This window comes from Rhamphochromis sp. 'chilingali', assembly GCF_963969265.1.
Source record: "Rhamphochromis sp. 'chilingali' genome assembly, chromosome: 17".
Classification (NCBI taxonomy): Eukaryota; Metazoa; Chordata; class Actinopteri; order Cichliformes; family Cichlidae; genus Rhamphochromis; species Rhamphochromis sp. 'chilingali'.
In genome coordinates, this window is record NC_137944.1 from 28,595,501 (window position 1) to 28,616,518 (window position 21,018).

The following is a 21,018-nucleotide window of genomic DNA, read 5'->3' on the forward strand; positions in this document are numbered from 1 at the left end:
GACAGGATGTGTCAAATTATGGAGGCAGTTGCTCTTCTGAATTACAGGAAACCCAAGGTTAATGGGATTAAGCAATCTCATCGGCCAACTCAGGGGGGCACTCGCGGGGACCGTTTCCAGAGTTATCAAACAGCATGACTGACAGCCTCGCTGACAGCTCCAGCACTCTTCAGTACACAGGACCCCATTAGGGGGCTACACTGCCTCTGTTTAATTGTACTAATATAGGTCAGCTAATGTTTCTAACTGGAACTACTTGTTATTTAAGAAAAGCTGAAATTTGGGTGATTACATTTTATAATAGCTGAACAATTTTGAGATTTGTGTTCATTTTGCGATTGAACTTTTTTTATTAGACAGTTCTGTCATGTGTGTTGATGTCTAAAGATCATTCAGATAAAACGTGAATTGGAAATAATAGTTTTTGTTTGTGTTCCAGTCATTAATCCAGTCATCAGCTCTGTTTGTTTTTGACCTCTATAGAAAAGCCAGAAACCTGTAAATCAAAACCAAAGCACAAAAAACGGAGGTATACCTGGATCGTGGTTCCACAGACCTGTGATACAAAATCACCTGTAACTAAGTATTGTTGTGTTCGTTAGTTTAGCACAAGGCCTCTCTACAAGTTTGTAGAGAGGCCCCACTTGGACCCACAACATAAGGCTGGATGAACCCAACAGTGGACTTAAAAAGGGATAAGCTGATGCCACAGAGTTCCAAGAACAAACTTGTTAGCAAACAGTTGATGACCTGTTGAATGTAATGCCGATATTTACTTGCTTTTAGCTCAGTATTAGCCGTCAACCCCTTTAGTGCTACGATCTGAAACTGGGAAAGAATTGTATGATGCATTTATCAGAGCTTTTTCACTAAAAAAAAAAAGAGGTGCAACTTCTGCTGAAATCTCTGTCAATGAACCAAAACAGTAAACTTGCAGGTTGCCAATCCAAAACAATGAGCTGAAGGACACCGTTCTGCCATTCTGGGAACAGCTAGTGTAGTTAGTATCCAGTGTATTTGATATACAAGACAAGACATCCTTTCTTTACAGTCCAAATACATCTAAAAAAGAAAGCAGAAAACCTTAAGTACAAATTCTGAATACTGACATATGTTTAGCTAATCTCAAAGATTTCATGTTTTATATATGTCTGTGCACAGAGTGTAGGGGGAATGCTTTGTGCAACAAGCCTAGTCTTCACATGGGGCGATCGTGGCTCAAGAGTTGGGCGTTCGCCTTGTAATCGGAAGGTTGCCGGTTCGAGCCCCGGCTTGGACAGTCTCGGTCGTTGTGTCCTTGGGCAAGACACTTCACCCGTTGCCTACTGGTGGTGGTCAGAGGGCCCGGTGGCGCCAGTGTCCGGCAGCCTCGCCTCTGTCAGTGCGCCCCAGGGTGGCTGTGGCTACAATGTAGCTGCCATCACCAGTGTGTGAATGTGTGCGTGAATGGGTGGATGACTGGATATGTAAAGCGCTTTGGGGTCCTTAGGGACTAGAAAAGCGCTATATAAATACAGGCCATTTACCATTTCACATCTGCAGTGAATCTTAACTCTGGCTGCAGAGAGAGAAACCTTGAATATAGTTATTGACTAATTCCTGCAGCTCAGATATCAGCTGAAGCATTTTGGAGCTACTGAGACTAAGACAGCTATATATGAGCCCTCTATCCATAAAATATAGACAGGATGTGTGCAGAAACACAAATACACTGTGAATAAATGAAGCTGTATAGAAACCTGGATGTAAACTTATGAGTAACTAATATTTCAAACAGCGTTCCTTCTCTTCTCTGTCCCAACGATGACAGCCCCTCATTTATACCCTTCACAGAAAGTGCAGTAGCAAGAGGAAATTTGTGATCTTTTGCAGATATGAAACAGAGCATGACCGGAGATACACAAGCACGGGAAACTAGGAAAATGAGTAAGCAAATCAAAGGGGAATACTTCTTCATCCCTAAATTACAGATTCCTATCTATATCATACAGGTCTTTAATAACAACTCAATGATGACGTTATTTTACTTGTCAAATTTGGCCAAAGAGAGCCCACGTACTGTTTAATTACTGAACTGGATGTGGTAGTCAGGTCTGACAATCAAGACGAGGGCGTTTTAACCTCACAAAATCAGATCTGTTCACCGAAGCACAGCCCACTTTTTAATCTAATCAAACTATCCAACACAAATCTATTTATTCCAGCTGTTAAATGTGTCCCTATTGTATGTTCTACTGTCTTACTGAAGCTACGGTCGCTTAAATTGTCAAAACAATGTCACCAAGCATCTTATCTGACCATACATAGCACCTCCTGTATGTCTCTGTTCTCGTTAGTCACAAAGATCTACACTCAGGCCTTTAATCTGCTGATTAGATCAGCCGCAGGTCTAACTGGCAAACAGGCTTTCAGCTGCTGGTCTTTCAGCCCTTTGTACACAAAGTAAATAACTCTTTATAGAGTAAAAACAATGGCTGACGCTGACTGCCTGCTACTGTTATTGTAAATGGAAAAAAGGGGATTTAACTACAAGAATCCAGCAAAGACCATGTGCATCATGTGGCCCACAACACTGGTGCCAGCCTGATGTAACAACTAGTCAGTGGCACCATTTCCTGATTCATGGTGCAACAATTTCAGTGCATTTACGCGCTGGACAATTAGTCTTTACAGAGAAAGCTGTGGGAAATTATCATGTTTGTTTCTGTGTTAAAAACCAGACAAATAGTCAATGAAATGGAGAAGTAGGCAGCAGATTAATCATAAATGCTGCAGCTGTGCATGAAATGAACATGCACTTGAACAGCCCTGCATTTGAGGATTATTTCTGCCATAATCAGAAATTAAGGGTTCACCATGTTTAGATATTTCTTTACAGTAATATTAAGAACATTAATATTTCCCAAATATGGTCAGATTTACTTATGAACAAACACATGTGGGCATTTGGGGCACTTTTTTGACACTTATGCATTATGTTCACATATCATCATCGGCAGTGTGAGATCTCTGAAGGATTGCTGTGCTGTCGGCACTGGTGGGTGTTGTGTTATGTGTTTCGCATGGCTACAGCAATAACTTTGCGGTGGACGGAACAGGAATAAATCTAACAGGGTCAAGAAAAGAAGCGGTTGCCTTCCTGCTTTTAGCTTACAAATAGTGCTACCCTGGTCTCATTGCAATGAAGGGACATTTCTGCAGCCCGGCCTGTAGCTGCTGGGATATAGTCACACTACATGGATATATGCTGGCGTTATTATGGGGCATCAACAAACTGTCCATGCTCTGTTAGTATGTCAAATTGTTTTTTTCAAATACTTATTTTAAAGGAGTTAATGAATATCACCTGTTGGTCATCATGGTGCATTGATATGTGTGTGAACATCAGTTTCTTTCTGTTGCTACGGACCATTAGAAGTAAAATTCATTCATTGTGAGCGCTGACACTGCATTAGACAGCTTTAAAGTTTTTAAGGAGTCAGTGCACATCACAGTGCAGCTCAGCACACCTGCTTTTTTGCCAAGTACACTGCAAATTATATATTTATTAGACGACCACTCGATGTAGTTGTAGTTTATACTGTTATTTCATCGGCACCTGTAACCCCGAAGCCATGTTTTATGTTTCTGTTACGGTAAATCCACCACTATGCGCAAGACATTTAATTAAAATGATGTTTTTAATGCTAAAATATAATTATTGTTGTCATCCAGGAATTTTCAAGTTGACTGTTTTACCAAAAAACAAGAAAAAAAAACTGTAAAGCAGATTTTTTTTTTTTGAATTATCATGCCAAATCTCATGTTTTTTGTTTTTATGACAGTTTGTCTTATACACCGTTTAAGCACTGGATCTCCAAATGTTTTCTTGTATTCTTGTGTGGTGTTTGCAGCTCTTTTCCTTGGTGGATTAATAACGATCACCTGATTCATTACAAACAGGAAAGCACATGTTCTGTTTAAATTCATTTAGAAAGGAAACATCTCCATAGACATCATAAGATCTTGATGCCATCTTCAACATCAAGAGGAACAAAAAGCAACGTTTCTGGTGAATGTTTTCGCCAACCTCCAGTGTGCTTGTATGCACGGTGGTCAAACCACATATTCAACTGTTGTTTTTCTTGATTATTTCATTTCTGATAAGTATTTCTGATGGCATTATTTAAAAAAAACATCCTCACTTTGTCATGATTTCCCCAATACCCCAAAATGCATTTTAACACTAATCTATATAAAACACATTTATTTATTTTATGTAAAAATATAACAGTCCATTTCATTAAATAAACCTGCTTAAAATATGGAAATACCTCTAATAAAAGGTAGGGACTTGTCAAATGACCTGCTTCACCTTTTTTTTTTTGTCTGCAACACAATACCACAAGAGGTCAAGTACTTTGACTCCTGCACCGAACTCCTTTTAACTGGATATCCTGTGGACCTGTGCTGCTGAAAAGCACAGCCATCTTTCTTTCACCAGCACGTATCCTTCAGAAAGCATCATTCATAACAGAAAACCTGCTGACAAGAGTTTGAGAAACCCTGGGGTAGAAAAAGTGCTGAAAGTAAAGGAGAATGTCTTCACTCTGGTTATTTTCTATTTTGAATAAAACAAAAAGTAACACTTTATTTAGTGTGGTAAGCCAGGAAACTGTTTTATAAGAGAGCAAAACGATACAAAAAAGAATACTTAAGAAAAAAAAAACAGGTAGTGAAAAAGCAGAGATTTCAGTGAGTCAGTGAATGCACCACAATGTAACTTTTTTTTAGAACTTTTCTTCAACTGAGAGCAACATAAGCCTGAAATGAGGCTAAAATAATTGGGTCAAGACTGAGAATCGGCTTGTAGAAAGCAGTAAAGCAGACAGGAAAAAAATATGCTAATTTCTATAATAGCTGCTATGCACCTCTAAAGACATACAGCAGATCACCAGCAGGCTCCTGACTCTGTACCAAGTGTCTGAGAATAGGTGACACAAAGAGACAATGGGAGTGATGGTCCTGCAGTGACGACATGCTTACAAATGAACTCAGTCTGACTGAGTAAGCAGCGGTGTTCGACATATTAAGTAACTCCATTGGGAGCGCTCAGTGAAGCGAAGAGCCTTTGTCTCCACAGCCCTGGGGAACACATTCTCAGCCTATCCAAATGGGCAGGACTCCTTCAGATCCCTCTCCAGGATCATTTAAATGCCTCCGCTGCCTGGAAAACGTTTCCAAAGCGTTACCACATTTTGCCAGAATACTGCAGACAAACCACAGCTCCACACAGACACCAGCATTAGAAAAAGCTGCAACAGTCTGGTTGTTCTCTCCTCAAATTAGGGGCTTTCTGTCTCTCTAAATATAAATATATTTGTCTCTTACATGAAGTAGGCAACAATATCCATGACCTGAACAAATGTACATTCATTTAAATGCATAAATTATGAAACCGCAGCTAGAATTCCTAAACTTAACAAGGTCTTTCTTTTTCTAATTTTCTAAACTATTGATTTGAACGAGACCTACATTTAAATATCAGTGCTAAAGCTACAACTCTTTCCTTTTCCCTTGTAATACAGGATCAGCAGGTAGCATCATATGTTTCATTTTATAGATGAAATCTGAGAGAAATATTCACTTGTTATTATTTTTTCAAGTGTTAAAGCCATTTGAGTTCTGTAACATTTTCACAAGAAATCTGCCAGCCTTCTAAAATGAGTATATTTATTAGATAAATCAGGAACTACTCATCAAAAAAATATAACTAGGAACCTTTTAAAGGTTGATTTTGATACCCTTCATTTATAGGATAAGACATATTTCATTTTAATCTCAAAAGCTGTAAAATTCCCATGTTACAGAAGCCAAAACTAATAATCATAATCTGTAACAGAACTGCTTAAAAAGTAGGAATATCTAGATGCATTATATTCTATATGACAAAATATTAAACATAAGGTTAAAACTGAACAAAAGAAAAGTAATAGAGCTGATGAAAATGTGAATTTGCTTTTATATTTATTTAAAAAATCAAAATCTTCAAAATGGGGATAATAAGTGTTAAAATGACACTTTGCAGTACTGTATTTATGACGTCTGTGACACTGAAGTACAGCTGAGTGAGACACTTGAAAAGAGAAGGTGGGTGGAGCAAACTCTGATGATGTAAGCACTAATTATAAGCAAACACCGAAGCTCGCTGCAGCCAAACAAGCAGCACACAGAACACAGACTACGGCTGTAGAGCTGTGTGTGATCAGCTCCGTCTCTGCACCATCGCCGGTCCCATCTCAGGACTCACGCTTAACCATAATTCCTGCTGTTACCACGGCGATGCAGCAGCCGCTCTGCACCAGGCGTTGAGTTCTGCATCTCCCGGCGCAGACGCATTCAATGTGCCGCATGCAGCAGCACCAGCCTCCCTCAGCATCTCACACACACACACCCACCCACCCAGCCAGGCTCATAAAAGACACCGCCTCACAGTGACCCCTGCTCCAACCCCTGTGGTCACGCCTGGACATCAAAGGGGAAGAAAAGCTTTTCACCTCTGTTATCCGCAGAAACGAGGCGGGAGAACAGGGGACTATAATTCCCCCATTTAACTCCCAGAAACGCTCACGACTGAACTTTTTCTTTAGCCTGCATCTATACAAATGAGGAAGTCCTGACCAGAGAAGGATTGTGGGAAAACAAGGCGGTCCTGAAAGCATATGATGGTGATGACAAGTCAGGAAGTTAAAAAAAAAGAAATTATGGAATAAAGTCAGGCGTGGTACCTTTGAGAGAGCTGATCTCATGCTGGATAGACCTTCCAGGATCCATTCTCACGGCTGCTGAGTCTCCAAACAGCAGTTTGAGCCCTGCAATGTCAGCTCAGCCCTGAAGCACCACGCTGGAGGATGTAAACGTCCCTCAGCTAACGGCAGTCTGTTTCTACCACTCTCTGCCTCCCTCCCTCTCCCTCTCTGCTCCCACAGGACTTGGCAGCTCAGTGTTTTTGTTCTCTCTCTCTCTCTCTCTCTCTCTGCCCACTTGCACACAAACCCTGTCAGCAAAGAAATTGTGAAAGAGGGAAGCACACCTCCCTCTTTTCCAGCTCCTACCCCTCCCTCTTGCTGTTCCTTCTCATCCTTGTGGTGTTTCACAGGGAGGTGCCTCAACCAGTCATCCTCCACCATCACATCACTAGCACGCAAGCAGCTGGTGTCGAGCAGGCAGTGCAGAGCGTTTTTGACTCGAGTCGTGAGTGATAGGAGGGAAGAAAAAACCTTTAAATGAAGGTCAAATCCCCTGCAAACATATCTAGACTCTAAAATTAAGATAAACTTGACAAAGAGTCACTGTGTTGTTCATTTTTGCACTGAAACATTAACTATGATTCAGCATCTCCCAATAAAGTATTCCACTACTCGACTGGAAGAGTCCCTCTATTTTTCATTAAATGTACTGCAGAGGGGACCTCAGGGTGCTTTGGATGACAGAGCAGTTTTAGGAAACTGAATTTTGGAGCCTTAATAAAATGCACTCGTGCATCTTTTTAAGCACTACCATGATTCAACTCTGCAGAGGTCACAGTAATGAAGTCATTAATCAAAGCCACAAAACAAACTAAGATCACATCATTTCATCTCATGGATTAACAGCCATTCTCAGCATTCAATCTTATCATCAGATAAAGCATAAGAAAGTTCCTGTCAATGAACCAACAATCAAAGGGCTTACATTATCAGAGCCTTGACAGAAATATTTTAGAAGATGACAGCAAGGTTATGCTGACTTTGACTCAGCAGTCTCCTCAAGCCTCCAGTGACCGGCTGACATCGCTGCATTGTGCCTGAAGTCAGCAACAGCAAAAATGCTTTTTGCTTAAGCACGAATAAACCGACAGAGGATTGACGAGTGATCAGCATAACACACGGCTGTATGAAGAATCTGTGAACTTTTATAAAAGCACAGGAAACTTTCTTGCTTCAAATTCCAGTAGATGCATGCAACTAAATAAAGAACAATTCTAGTTGTTCAAAGAGATTTTATTTGTACTCAAAAACACATAGCAGGTGATAGGACATGCATCACACCAGAGTAACTGCACTATAATCAAGTGAGACTATTCAAGCAAAGCACAAAAAGTTTATTTTTTGATTTGTAATTGCCAGACATCGATAACAGATCTACTAAATGCAACTCTGGGAGCCTAAACATGACTGCGGGGCTTTTTCTTTGAGCCTGCCCCATCTAGTGGCTGGAGTGGACGGGGGTAAGTGGAGGTGATGATACCTGCAGGGTTTGTTTGAACTTCTGGAAACTGTATTTCAAAAATATTTGAAATAAATTGTGCTCAGATGTGAGGAGTCAGACATTTGCTGAGCTGCAATAAACAGTTCTCAGAAAAACATGAAAAAGGGAACATTATGGCAAGACATTAAAAAAAAAAGATGATGAGAAAAATCTCATTTTCTGGTTCATGAGTGGAAACAGTGCTGCTCTCTACTGCTGACGTGTCAAAGCATTATGACAGTTGACAGGTAACGATTACGAGGAGAGCCGGCTTAGCTACACGTGAAACTCATGAGTCACTGAAACACAATGTGTACAAGAACCTCGTCAAAACCTGAGAGTCTCCCTTAAAGGAGAAATCTGCTTTACAATGCAATGAGTCAGCACAGACAACGTTGTGGTAATAGGCTTATAAGACCTAAGTTAGACTAATCCTTTGTAACCAGTCAGATTATGTTTACTCATAATCAAATAAGGAAGAGTAGGTTACGTCTATCAAACTCACGGGAAAGGTTCAGTCTCAGAGTCGGCTGTGTTTCCCTGCTAAGAGTTTTTTTCCCTTCCTAATTAATCGTTCAGTGGCCAGACTACTTAAAAGCACCTGTTACAAGCCAAAGGACGAGCTTTTAAGGTTCTCAGTGTTGCAGGTCTAAAAAGTTCCCCTGATCCATGACGCACAGATCTGACAGCTGCTTTCAATTAAAAAACATAAATAGCTGAAATGTTTCAAACAGCCTGCAAACCGAGCACTGACAATAAATCATCTTTAAAGAATTTTGACATCTAACAAAACAAGGTTGTTTTATGAGGTATATGAAAAACACGAGACGTGCATCAATCACTGGGGACAAATGTCTTCAAACCCTGCAGAAACAAACATCTCTGAGCTCACATGTAGACAGACGGGAATAAAAATAGCTGAATATTCCCTGGAAAAAAGAAGCTGCTGCTGCTGCTGCTGCCGTGGATGTTTTCTCACTGAGACACTTTACAAAAGGTGTATTTTCTCTCCTAACAGAGAGCTGCTGAATTCAACAGCTGGTGTCTGACCTTAAACTGTTTCACACTGATGCTTCAGTTGTTCTAGTGTGAGAAAAAAAAAATGCCAAAGACACTACACCACTGTAGAGCACCTACATGACAAATAGTATCGTGATGTTGGCACATTTTAGCAAAGCACAGGCCACAATCATGGAGGAGGTTATGTAGGCAGGATGTAATGACCACTTCTACAATCAATACAAAAATCAATGGCTCATCACAGATCCAGTTACAACAGCAGCAAAGAGATAAGCAGGGACCCAAGAAGCAAGGGCTAATTGGGAGAACCTGGAAGAGATTAAGTCTTTAAATGATGACAGCAGATCCTACAATAATGCAGTTTGTGATAGATTAACAAACAAGACCAAACGCTCATTTTTAGATTTGTGTAATCCACAAATCAGCCCTGTTTATTACTCCCTCTAGAGTACAAGAAAACTATCACAAAAAACAAAATTCTCAACCAAATTACATTTATTTATAGTTCCATATTTTATTTTATTTTTTTTTACAATAAAAAGTCCCCAAAACAACACAAAAGTCACATGTAGCAACTCGGCTCAAAGCGCTTTACTGGTAGTGTCTTAATGTCCTTGGGGACCCAACCCCAACCAGTCGCAGCAGATGGCCCCGCCCCTCCCTGAGCCTGGTTCAGCTGGAGGTTTCTTCCTGTTAAAAGGGAGTTTTTCCTTCCCACTGTCTCCAAAGTGTTTGCTCATAGGGGGTCATATGACTGCTGGGTTTTTCTCTGTATGTATTATTCAAGTGTCTCCCTTACAAGATAAAGTACCTTGAGACGACTGTTGCTGTGATTTGGCGCAGTATAAAGACAGTGCACATCACACTAAAACATACCATTTCAGTGAGGCAGGACAAACGACTGGAGCTGGTCTTGTGTTAGAAACTGCAGTTCTTCTAGTGGCCACTTGAGGCTGGCCCAGAGAGCGAGTCAAACTCGATCACTTCCCATGCTGAAATCTTTAACTTTACATCAGTAGTATTTGACTGAAGAAAAAATAAATAAAAGAAAGACTCCTTGAATTCTACAAAGATTCCAACGTGCTGAGATGCATTTAAGTTTTTCTTAAAATCAAGACATCAAGTTTGACAGATGGATAAACAGAGGAATGAAAAAACAACCAAGTAATTTGACTAATAAACAGGCCAACTCACTCACACTCATGTTGGTCCAAACCACTCATTATTTTAATCCAGTGATGCAAACCCTGACTGCTCTTTGCTCCTCAAACAGACACGTATATGAACTTTCAGAAGTTAGACTATTAAATCACATGATGCATGCATGTGACTCTAGAACAAGCAAACCTGTTTAATCTAATGACTCAAGTCACTAAAACTGCGGCATTCCCCCTCGTCTTAGTGCTTTGTGAAAGTATGTTAAGAAACACGGCTTAACAACCGCGAGCTGCCTCAGATCTGCAGAACAGAGTAGAGCAAAGGACTTCACTAAGCTGGGAGGAAATTAAACCAGTGGTTACGACAAACAGCAAACACCACATGTGTGTCAAAATAAACACCCATCCCCAATTTTGGGCCTCTTTAAATGCTCATGCAACATATATACCACTTAAAGTTAAAAATAAGGCCCACCCAGTCGTAGCGTTGGTCTGTAAAGTGTTGCGAGCGCCAAACTAAACAGATGCACCTCCACATGCATATTTCCTTACAGGAATAAAAAAAAAAAGCAAATCTGTTGCTAAAGGCTAGGGCTGTTCGATATAACGATATATATCGGATGACGATATAAAAACGTCTATCGTTTCATTTTACGCTATCGTTTGTTTCGTGGTGTCGCAAAATAAACCGTTTACGGCAATGTTTTTTCATCGTTTTGATGGTCACTGTAGTGGCTATATTAATTTCTTAAAGTTCTCTCTTTCTCTTATATTTAATATAACCACACTACAGACGGACAAGCCCCTGTTTTTATGTGTTGTCGGTAAAACCATTGCGTGTCCGCTTGTTTATGTTCCACATAAACCTTTCGCAATAAAGCTCAAGATCCTGTTGAGACTTAAACTGAATCACGTGAAAGAGCAGATTATTTACGGATGAGAAGTAAAAAAGAGCCGCCAGGTGCTAAAAAATAAACCTTAGACTCAAACGTTAGAACAGGCTTTTCCCTGCAGCACGCCGTGTAATAAATACTCACAAAGAAAACGTCGGCCGTTACAACTTATGTCTAAAAATTTAGTTTCATGCATCGGTTAAAACACTCGACTCCAGCTACATGACGCCCAGCTGGAAACACTTCACGCAAGTCGAGCTGCCCGAGATTCACAGAATTTACAGAAAATGTTACATTTTTGTTATTTATATCGTTATTGGATGATAGATGTCTTATATCGGGATATGAGATTTTGGTCATATCGCACAGACCTACTAAAGGCTGATTTGAACAGATGTCAGACTGAGTAACATACATCATTGCAAAGACTCAAAAAGCAAGGTTTTGTTCATGTCAGCAAAAATGGCCTCTGTGTTATCCATTTTTTTTACTTTAATGCATCATACCTACATTTTGGGGGATTTGCAGTAAGTTCCACTACCACATCAGACACTTCCACACAATCCAGCAGACGCTCCTGCTATCCCTGTTTCTTATCCACTGAACTTTTGAAGTGGGCAAAGCTTTTCCCTGAAGGAATGTTTGGTTTCCAGGTGCCTCTTAAGCTCACTTGGCATCATGCTGGCATTAGTTAACTGTCCCCAGCAAATGCAGTCGGGCTGAAGGATGATGACTTCCCGCAGCGATTTCTAAAGATTGCTTTTTCGGTGGTTTTGTGGAAGTTCAAAGATATTTTCTTGTTGTTTATTTTTTTAATGCAAGCTTCTACTTTCAGCTAGGTGAGAGTTGTAGACAGATGTGCAAGAACAAAAATGTAAGACTTTGCATTTACATCTGGATACGTCTGGTTTTACGAAACAGTCCATAGTACCAGTATCGGTCATAATCAGGCTTGTGTTATGGTTTGTTGTTAGTTGGCTGCAGGGTAACCATCTTGTTGAACCGTAAAGAGAACATTATAAACGTTAATAAAGTTTAGCGGTTGACTGGTTAAGGGCTTTATGGGCTTTATGGGCCCAGCTTCATAAAAACTCTAACAAAAGAAGTAAAATGAAAGGAACAGGTTTATTTCTCTACATGATATGTATGTACCTTCCACAGGGTGCATTAATAAAAACATCTGGTATTAAAGTGGACAATCTAGTCTCAGAAATAATTCATTTTAATTTGATTTAGTAAAGAGCTTTGGCCATGTTAAGGTTAGATATTCCCTCTTACGTAAATATTAATGTGCATGAACCTTTAATCACATAGGAACCTCACCTTGATGAGGAGCACTGGCAATAATAAGCATTTTCTGAACACCTACACACTAATGTTTTGAGATGGAAAAGGGTTAGTGTTCAAAACCAAAACTTGCACACCACCTTAGGAATTTCCTAGCTTGTGCTGGAGCCAATAACAAAGAAACATAACTCAGTGATTTGTTTTTTGATTAACTGTCAACTTTCTCCTTTTCAACTGTGACTATTTTGGGGGATTTCATTCCTGGAGTTTACTCTTAAAAACAGCACAGTCCTACACAGTAAAAACTATTGTTTCTGTGCATATTTGAGGAGTCAGAGAAAATTCAATTTCCCAGCTAAACATCATTGTGAGGTATATTAAGCCCCCTGGCTCCACACCAGTTTGAATGATATTTCTGTTTTCAAGCAGCGGTGCCAAAGCCTCCAGTGCCTTTTAATCCCAGGTGGAAGACCCGATACACCCGCTCCACCCCTCTGTGGGATGTGGCTCCTCCCACTATGGAAGTTCAGCCATTAGAAGCTGGAGTGTCACCAACATACTCTGGGCTTCAGGGTGGGGCGTGTGGAGGAGTAGGTGGTGATACCCCCACATCAGTTCCTGTCTAGGTCCATCGGTGATATTAAACTCCCTGTGCAGTTGTTGGAGTTCATCTGAACTCAAACAAACAAGCCGAGAATTCAGCAGCTAAAAATAATCTCTTCACTACTGCCACTCCCTGATTATCTCACACATAAAAAGAGCCCATTTTAACATCAACAGCTGGTGGATGTCATCCTGTTTATATCATGGCCACTTGGTGACAAATTTCCCGATATTAACGGAATTAAAAAAAACATCAACATCGACTGGTTTGTGGACTCCTGTTGAGTTTGCTGTCAACATGAACTCAGCGATGGGTGAAAATGACTGAAAGTCGAGGACACGGCAAAAGCATGTAGTGAAACCCAACTGAAAGTAAAGTCATCAAAAAAATGTTTACGATTATTTTCTTTGACTTGATCAGAGGAGTCGCCCCCTACTGGTCATAAGAAAGAATGCAAGTTTAAGATTTAAAAAGTAAATACAGAAATCCTTTAAAGTTACATTAATCTTTTACAGAGCATGTGTGTGTATTTACATAAAATCTATGCAAAACTTCACTATGTTAACATTTAAATTCTAAAGCGAGACTCATGTTGCCGGTTTTATGCCACAACCATATACCAAACCTTCAAATATTGGGCAAGTACTATTTTCAATGCATTTAACTGCATGTTACGCTTCCAGTCATTTATGCAACTATTTCGTTTTGAAACTTTTTGGTCTTCGCAGCAATAGAATTATTACATTATATCGAATTTTGGTTACACAATTTATGCGTAACAGAAGCTCCCAGGAAAGGAAAGGAAAGGAAAGGAAAAGAAAGCAACCACAGAGGAATCTGTGTGTGTGTGTGTTCTATGAGGCTTTGTCTAAAGTCCTTTCAGAGAGGAGAAAAGGAGCACTTTTCAGGAGGACCACAACACCAGAGGAATTCACAGAATGTGTCATGATGACATATGTTTTAAGGCTTGTTGTCTTTCAGATCTGCACTCTGAAAAAGACACATTGAGGATGTCTGTTTTCCTTTTGGGTGTCTCTGATTCACCAGAGTCAGGACACCCAGAAGTAGTTTATTTACACTGAACAACGTATCCATTGTGTGTGAATAAGATCAAGATCACTAACACGTTTTCAAACACTCATCGAGCTTTTAACTTCTGCAGTATCTTTCTCCGGGAAATTAATATGCTACTTTTTGCAGGCACTCTGTTTTAAATTCTTTCAATGTTGCAAAGCACTAGAAAATAAATAACTTGAGTAGTAACTTCTGAGATGAGCTCATTCTGTTTCACCTCTAAAAATGAGACGAGGTGAGACAGAAATCAATATAAACGTTATTGTTGAATCACCGCTCCAGACAAACTGCTCATAGCCTCGTTAGTATTAAAAAATAAAAGAAGATAGAAGTTGCAGACTTCAAGGGTCGTGGTGTGTGAAAAAAGCAGCAGCAGGGATTTTCAAACCCTGCAGAAAAACAGTGAGAATGCCAGTCAGCTCCCTACTGGCATTCCTGGCATTAGTCGGGATTACTGCAGCATGCCATAAACGGGATGTTAGCACCATTGTTCAGCGACCCAGGACAAACATCAGGCTGGGATCTCTGTGCTTCCTGATTCAAAGGTTAGACTAAGAGATGAGCAGAAGTATTCAGGTAAGGTGGGATGTGCTGCACAAATACAATGTCTTTATCAGGGAGATGAAAGAAGTAATTGTAATATTATGAATGAAGACGTACTCATACTGAGCAAGCTAGTTATATTAAAAACCTAAGAGTACATCCTGTCTCACGATCCTGGCTTTCAGTGCTGACGAGTTTTTGTTGTTCCTTCTTGTGTTTCTATTTTATCCATCTCTGCCTCTCCCTGTCTCGCCTATGCAGTAGTGCCTTTTGTCTTCTTTAGTTCTAGTTCTGGTTTTGGAAGTACATCTTATTTTATCTTCATGCTGAGAGCTTCTACATGGCGTTTTATATTAAACAGCTTGACATGAGAACTGTATCCTGTTTTTCATCTAACTATAAGCAGCAGAAAAACCAAAGTGATCTTTATTCCAAAATACAGACCTTTTCCTTTAATCAGTCAATGAAATGGATTTGTGGATACAGAACTTTGTGCTGTAGTATGCTGCAACTACAAATCATATCACGTGGTGTGGAACTATATTTTAATCTATTTTTGTAAGCACTTACAATCTTTTATAGCTTGACTGTGCAGAGCGCTCAAGACGGATAAAATAACAGTTTGTATATGACTGTATCCTGGAGACTGAAATCTCCCTGCGACCAGAATGATTTTTCCTCCAGTGACATCATCCTCTCAGACAGATTAGAAAGACATCTTTCTGTGTGTCACTGCTATCACTCAATAACCCACCGGACACACTGTACGAAACCTGTGCTTTAGAGCACTGTGGGGAAGTAAAGAGTGACATCATCCTATTCAGTGACCTGAGGTTGATGATTATTGATCGATTCTTTTCCTCTCTCTCGCTCTCTCTGGCCTTAAAACGGACAGTAAACAGTTAAAGCAGCTGTGCGGTTAGAGTGGCAAGCGAAGGGAATAACAGCTGTCCAACCTTCAGCTGTGTTGTTTGTGTTTTATCAACTAATATGTTAATTTGATCAAACATTCAGTCAGCTGCAGCAACGTCTGTAAGTGAAAAGTTTAGACAATATAGAGGTACCAAAAACTGCAGTTCCTCTATTGACCACTTGGTACTCCAAAAGCAAGTCAGTCCCCATGTTTAAAGACTAATAAACAAAACATATAAATTAAAAATAAAATTGAAAACAAAAACAAAACTAAACTAACTGCTTGGCCTCTTCATAACAACTCCACAGAAAGCTGGAAAACCAGTTGATTTTAGCAGAAAGCTAAACCAGTGCCACAAAAACATTTTGTGATGTTTAGTGTTTGGAGCATTTTTAATACATTTCTCTAACAAAATTGAAAAAAACAAAACAAAACTGTTCAAGATCCCTGTTCTCTAGTTTTGGTGTGTCAGACTCATGTATGTTAACAGGTACCTGTATTTGTGCCATGCATCAATAAAACCTATACACACACCTGGTAACCATGCTTGCTACTCATCACTCCGCCCGCTGGTCCAAATATAATCAGTTATTTTTAAACTTTTTTAAAAACAGAAATTGCCAAAAGTTTATGCATAAAGATTTATTCTTTTTTGTGCAAAAAATAAATAAATACAAAAATCAAGACAATTACATGTGGCTGAGAGCTCAACAGACATCTGGTGTAATCTAACTGAATACACAGTATTACAAAAATACTGGTGACTGCCAGTGCTACCCCTCAGCCTCCTAGCAGATGAACGTATGGTATAAATTTAAATCCCGGTGACTTCCTTTTTGCATTATTGCATCCACAGATGTTTAATAGACGCATCAACAAATTCAATTTAAAAATCCTACTTCACCTCGTTCTCGAGGTATTGCATTCACAAACTGGGGTGTCCATGCTGCTTGTCTGTCCACCTGGTAGGGTGACAACAATAATCCAAACTGCAATGCTTTAAAACTAATTTCCTAACCTCCTGACCCTCTGTACTGTGCAAAAGTCTTGCTTAAGTAATAGTTCTTCAGGCTTTCTGAAGGTCTTTCAAAGTTTTTCTCTGGACTTTGGCTGCTTTTTCAATAATTTTCAGTCCGAGTCTTATAGCTGACTATTTTCAGAGCAACGTTTTTTTCTTTGTTTATTTGTTGCCCACTTAACACTGCGACTGTGACAATAAAAATATAATATTTCTGATCTAGTTAAAGACTAAAAGAAAGTTCATACATTGAACATTTTGCAGTGTGGTTACATAACAAACGTCAGCTGTTATTGACTCCATGGATTTGGGAGGGCACTAATCCTCTGCTCCAATACAAATCCCATCTCAATTACAGCGGCTCTCACCAGCAAACTTTGCCAGGCTGAGTTCACTTCACGGCGGTTCACAGTCAGGATTTCCATTCCTCCGCAGACTTAAAGCAGTTCCACAAAAGAAACCAGAGACACAAACCAATTACATCTATATGCCATTTATCATCAGAAAGGATTTGGACTACGTGAAAGAATGTGAGGGCATCTATTAGATAAAGAGGCATGACCAGCACAGAATCAGCCAGATGACTAGTCTTACTGCAGGAACTGAAAGGTTTCTGAAAATCACAGCAGACTGGCTGATATCCTCTAAGATTTCAAAGCGCTGTACCTAATCCAGGAATAAGACGTTTCTGAGGTTGTTGTTGGCTTTACAATATGTTTAACAAGTTGAACGGCCTTATGAACATCAGAAAGAAGAACTTGGTGTAGCTAAGGTCAGATTTCAGATAATTTTACATATAATAACTCAGATAATTACACAGCTTGTGCCTGGTCTACCACTTTTTTTTTTCTTTTTTTTTTAAATGCAGCAACATAAAAAGTTAAAAGCCTAAATCTACACTAGTTGAAGATCGACCACACACAAAATACATGCTGTAACTGAAATGATTCACTGAATATAATTCTTAAAATTAGTATTTTGACAACTTAGGTTTGGGTCCTTTTACATAAAGATACTTATAATCGCAAAGAATTGTAACTCATGAGTGAGGAATTCCTCCGGATTCTTGATTGGTCTGAGAGTCAACCCCTGGTGGGTTTTTGTCATTGGGCTTGAGGCAGTACTGAGCAGTTTTTGCAGAGTGGTGATGTGCGTCGGTCTTGGGCTGCAGCCATTTTTAAATAGATAATACATATCAAACCCACATTCATATCACTTCCATGAGAAGATTGCATTGTAACGAGATGATATTCACCTTGCTCGTGTGGGATTTTGTTGTTGCTGCTGATTTACATGCTTAACGTGCAGCAGTCTGCACGGAATATGTTTAAAGGTGAATAGAGGTGATAGAGGTTAAAGGTGAGCTTTGAGTCCTCTGCAAGGGTATAAAAGTGCTATATAAGAATGAGTCCATTTACCATGTTTAAGCAGAACATACAGACTAAAAGGTCACCTTATAAACTCAAGAGAATTAGCAGACAGACAGGTGAGAATGGCCTACTGCAGCTTCTGAGTCCTCACTCATCTACCAGATACTGAGCCATGCTGTTGGCACAGTGGGATGGAGTGTAGGTGTGAACATATGTGGGAATAATGTAGGAGTATGTCCTCTGTCAGAGGACAGCAGCTCTCAGGCAATACATGTGCCCCTTTATTTCTCCTGTAACTTTTCATGTCTGCAAAAAAGATTTATAAATTTGTGTGTTTTTAAGAGGAGTGTTATCTGATGACTTGACAGTTTTCTCCGTGATTATTTTCAGGCTTTCAGCTGACGGTGTCGATAGTCTTGACAGGCAGAAACTCAAAGAAGAAGGCTTCTGATTATGCATTCAGACCAAATTCAATTCCATGACTTCAACTTGTGCTATGCTGCAGAGCAGAGTAACTATCAGTGCATGAAAATGCTAGGGGGCACAACTAAACTTCCATCAAGCGATCTAAAAACAGCACTTGAAACTATCCAAACATGCACAAGGAGACGGTCTTGAGCATGAGACCCGCCACATTTAAATAGGACATTGGTTTTGAACTTTTTGAAAAGACGTCATTCATCCAACAGCATTTGTCTGTTTGGCCTTGAACTGTGGATTATTAATCAGGAATGTGTTGTTGCTTGCCGTGTAATTACCAGTTAGAGACCAGTCAGAATATCTGCAGATGTTCAAAAGTGCTCAACAGATCAGGATGAGGAGTTTTTACACTTTGGAGGCTCAGATCAATAAATTAGCTGGACATGCATGGACATGAAAATCAAAACAAATGTATGTCTGTGAAGGTTCTCAGTCATCCAGGTCATCGTAGTCCAAGGAGCTTGGAAAGAAAAAGCGTCTGGACTTCTTTGAGTTGCTTGAAGACGTTTCACCTCTCATCCAAGAATTGGATTGGGAAACTCCCACTGGGTTTAAATCTGGGACTCTCCACCATTTGACCCTTAGAACTGAAGAAGCTGCTCGGATGAGAGGTGAAACGTCTTCAAGCAACTCAAAGAAGTCCAGACGCTTTTTCTTTCCAAGCTCCTTAGACAAAACAAATGTAAAAAAATGTAATGTAAATGTAATGATAATGTGAAATATATATATAAAAAAAATATACAAATAAAGTGTGTTTTTTTTGTAGAACTTCATAGATGTTAATGGATTATTCAGGGGGAAAAAAGAAAGAGGCGTTGTCCACTTGGCACATATTAAATGACAGAAGAGGAATATTTTTCCTATTTTACAACCTGGACACATCTGTGTGTATGTGTGATCACGCGTCCATAACTTAAGCACTATTACTATTTTTGAAAGTGAGGTCAAGTTGCATGAAACCTTATCTGAGGCAAGTACTGGAACTGAGCGGAGGCTTCCTCTGCGGGTGCTCAAGCTCGACAGTGATTCACAAGACAAATTTATCGCAGCCCTTTTATAAGTAAACTCTGTTAGTATTTACACACAGAAGCTCGCAATGTTGACTCTTTTAAGTGTGTTTAAGAATGGGGAGTGGGACAAAATCCACCTCGCAGGCAGGATTACATCCCAGACCAACTCTTTACAGAACAAACACAAAGATCACATCAGCACAAACAGCTACTGCCATGTGACGCCTGTCACAGTTCACCTGTAAGCTAAAAGGAGCAAAACAAAGTATTATTCCAGTTCTCTTGTTAACATATATTCAGTGTTTCCCACACATAATACCACCTACCAATTATATTTGATGACTACATTTCATCTGAAAGAATTCCACCACTATTAGTTTACTAGTGGAAAACACTCTTGAAAATTCTGAAAATGTAGCTGTTGCTAACTCGCTTTCCTGTCTCATGTTTTTCCTACAGCTGGCTATTATAGTACTTACTGACATTATTTAGCTACTTCCCCCAGAGAGGATTGTGTCCCCTGGTCAGACTTATTATAACTCCATCACCTTGGACTATAGCTAATATAGATCTCACTCCTCCTAACCAGAACCTGCAGAAGGTAGATGAACTGATCCTGTGGCAAGGCAGCAGAGCATAACTTAGACTACTAATACTGGCTACAGTCAATTATGGTGAAGTTGGAGTTCATCCTTAGGATGAGAAGTAGCTGTAGAAGATTATATTGCTCAGTTCTTTAATGGTCACTTGGAAGCTTAAACTCTTTAAGCTTTACTAGAATGGTGTTTTAGAAACATTGTTCCTTCTGCAACTTGGTTGAAAAGATGAATATTTAGCAAAAGTTAGAGCGAATCCTTTCTCTGACATTTGGCTACAAAACTATCAGCCAACCTCTTAAGAATGAGTATTTGAGGTGAAGATAACCCAACAAGGTCAGGGTCACTGGAGTCATTAGTAAGTGCAGGTAATTGTGCTGTATCTGGGGGACTCATTAGGCTTCTCCAACCTTCGATGTTACAGCGTCAGCATTTTAGATTATCCAAGAAATTCCAACACTGCAGCCAACCATTGATAATGGAATAATCTCAGGAGTTTTGTCCAACACACGTAAAATGTGACTGGAATAAGTTACCGCGACCTTAATAACAAACTCCTCATTGAGTTAAATGCCAGAAGTTATTTAGCTTGTCTTTCAACCAGAATAATGCCAAGACTGACAGAGTAAACTCCAGGGATACATTTGCAGCGCGTATTTAAAGCAGGGCTGCATGTTTTACACTAATAGATGTGATCTGTTGCTATTCTGACACACAGCTTCACCCAGCCTTCATCACTCCCATAGGAAGCTGCATTTCACCTGTTGCAATAACTTATACAAATG

The 21,018-nt window shown here is 39.7% G+C and overlaps 1 protein-coding gene across 2 annotated transcripts in view; it reads right to left on the reverse strand.

Annotated features, from left to right (window-relative positions):
* The window catches only part of pleca (plectin a), a 96,764-nt gene that overhangs the window by 64,526 nt on the left and 11,220 nt on the right, over window positions 1-21,018 (reverse strand). Inside the window, exon 1 of one of the 2 annotated variants that reach the window (XM_080863854.1) lies at window positions 6,768-6,921. The exons of the other annotated variant lie outside the window; for it this stretch is intronic. Coding sequence (XP_080719980.1) covers window positions 6,768-6,813 — 46 coding nt within the window. The 5' untranslated portion in view covers window positions 6,814-6,921. Of the gene's footprint in view, window positions 1-6,767; window positions 6,922-21,018 lie in introns of those variants that run through there. 2 annotated transcript variants of the gene reach the window in all.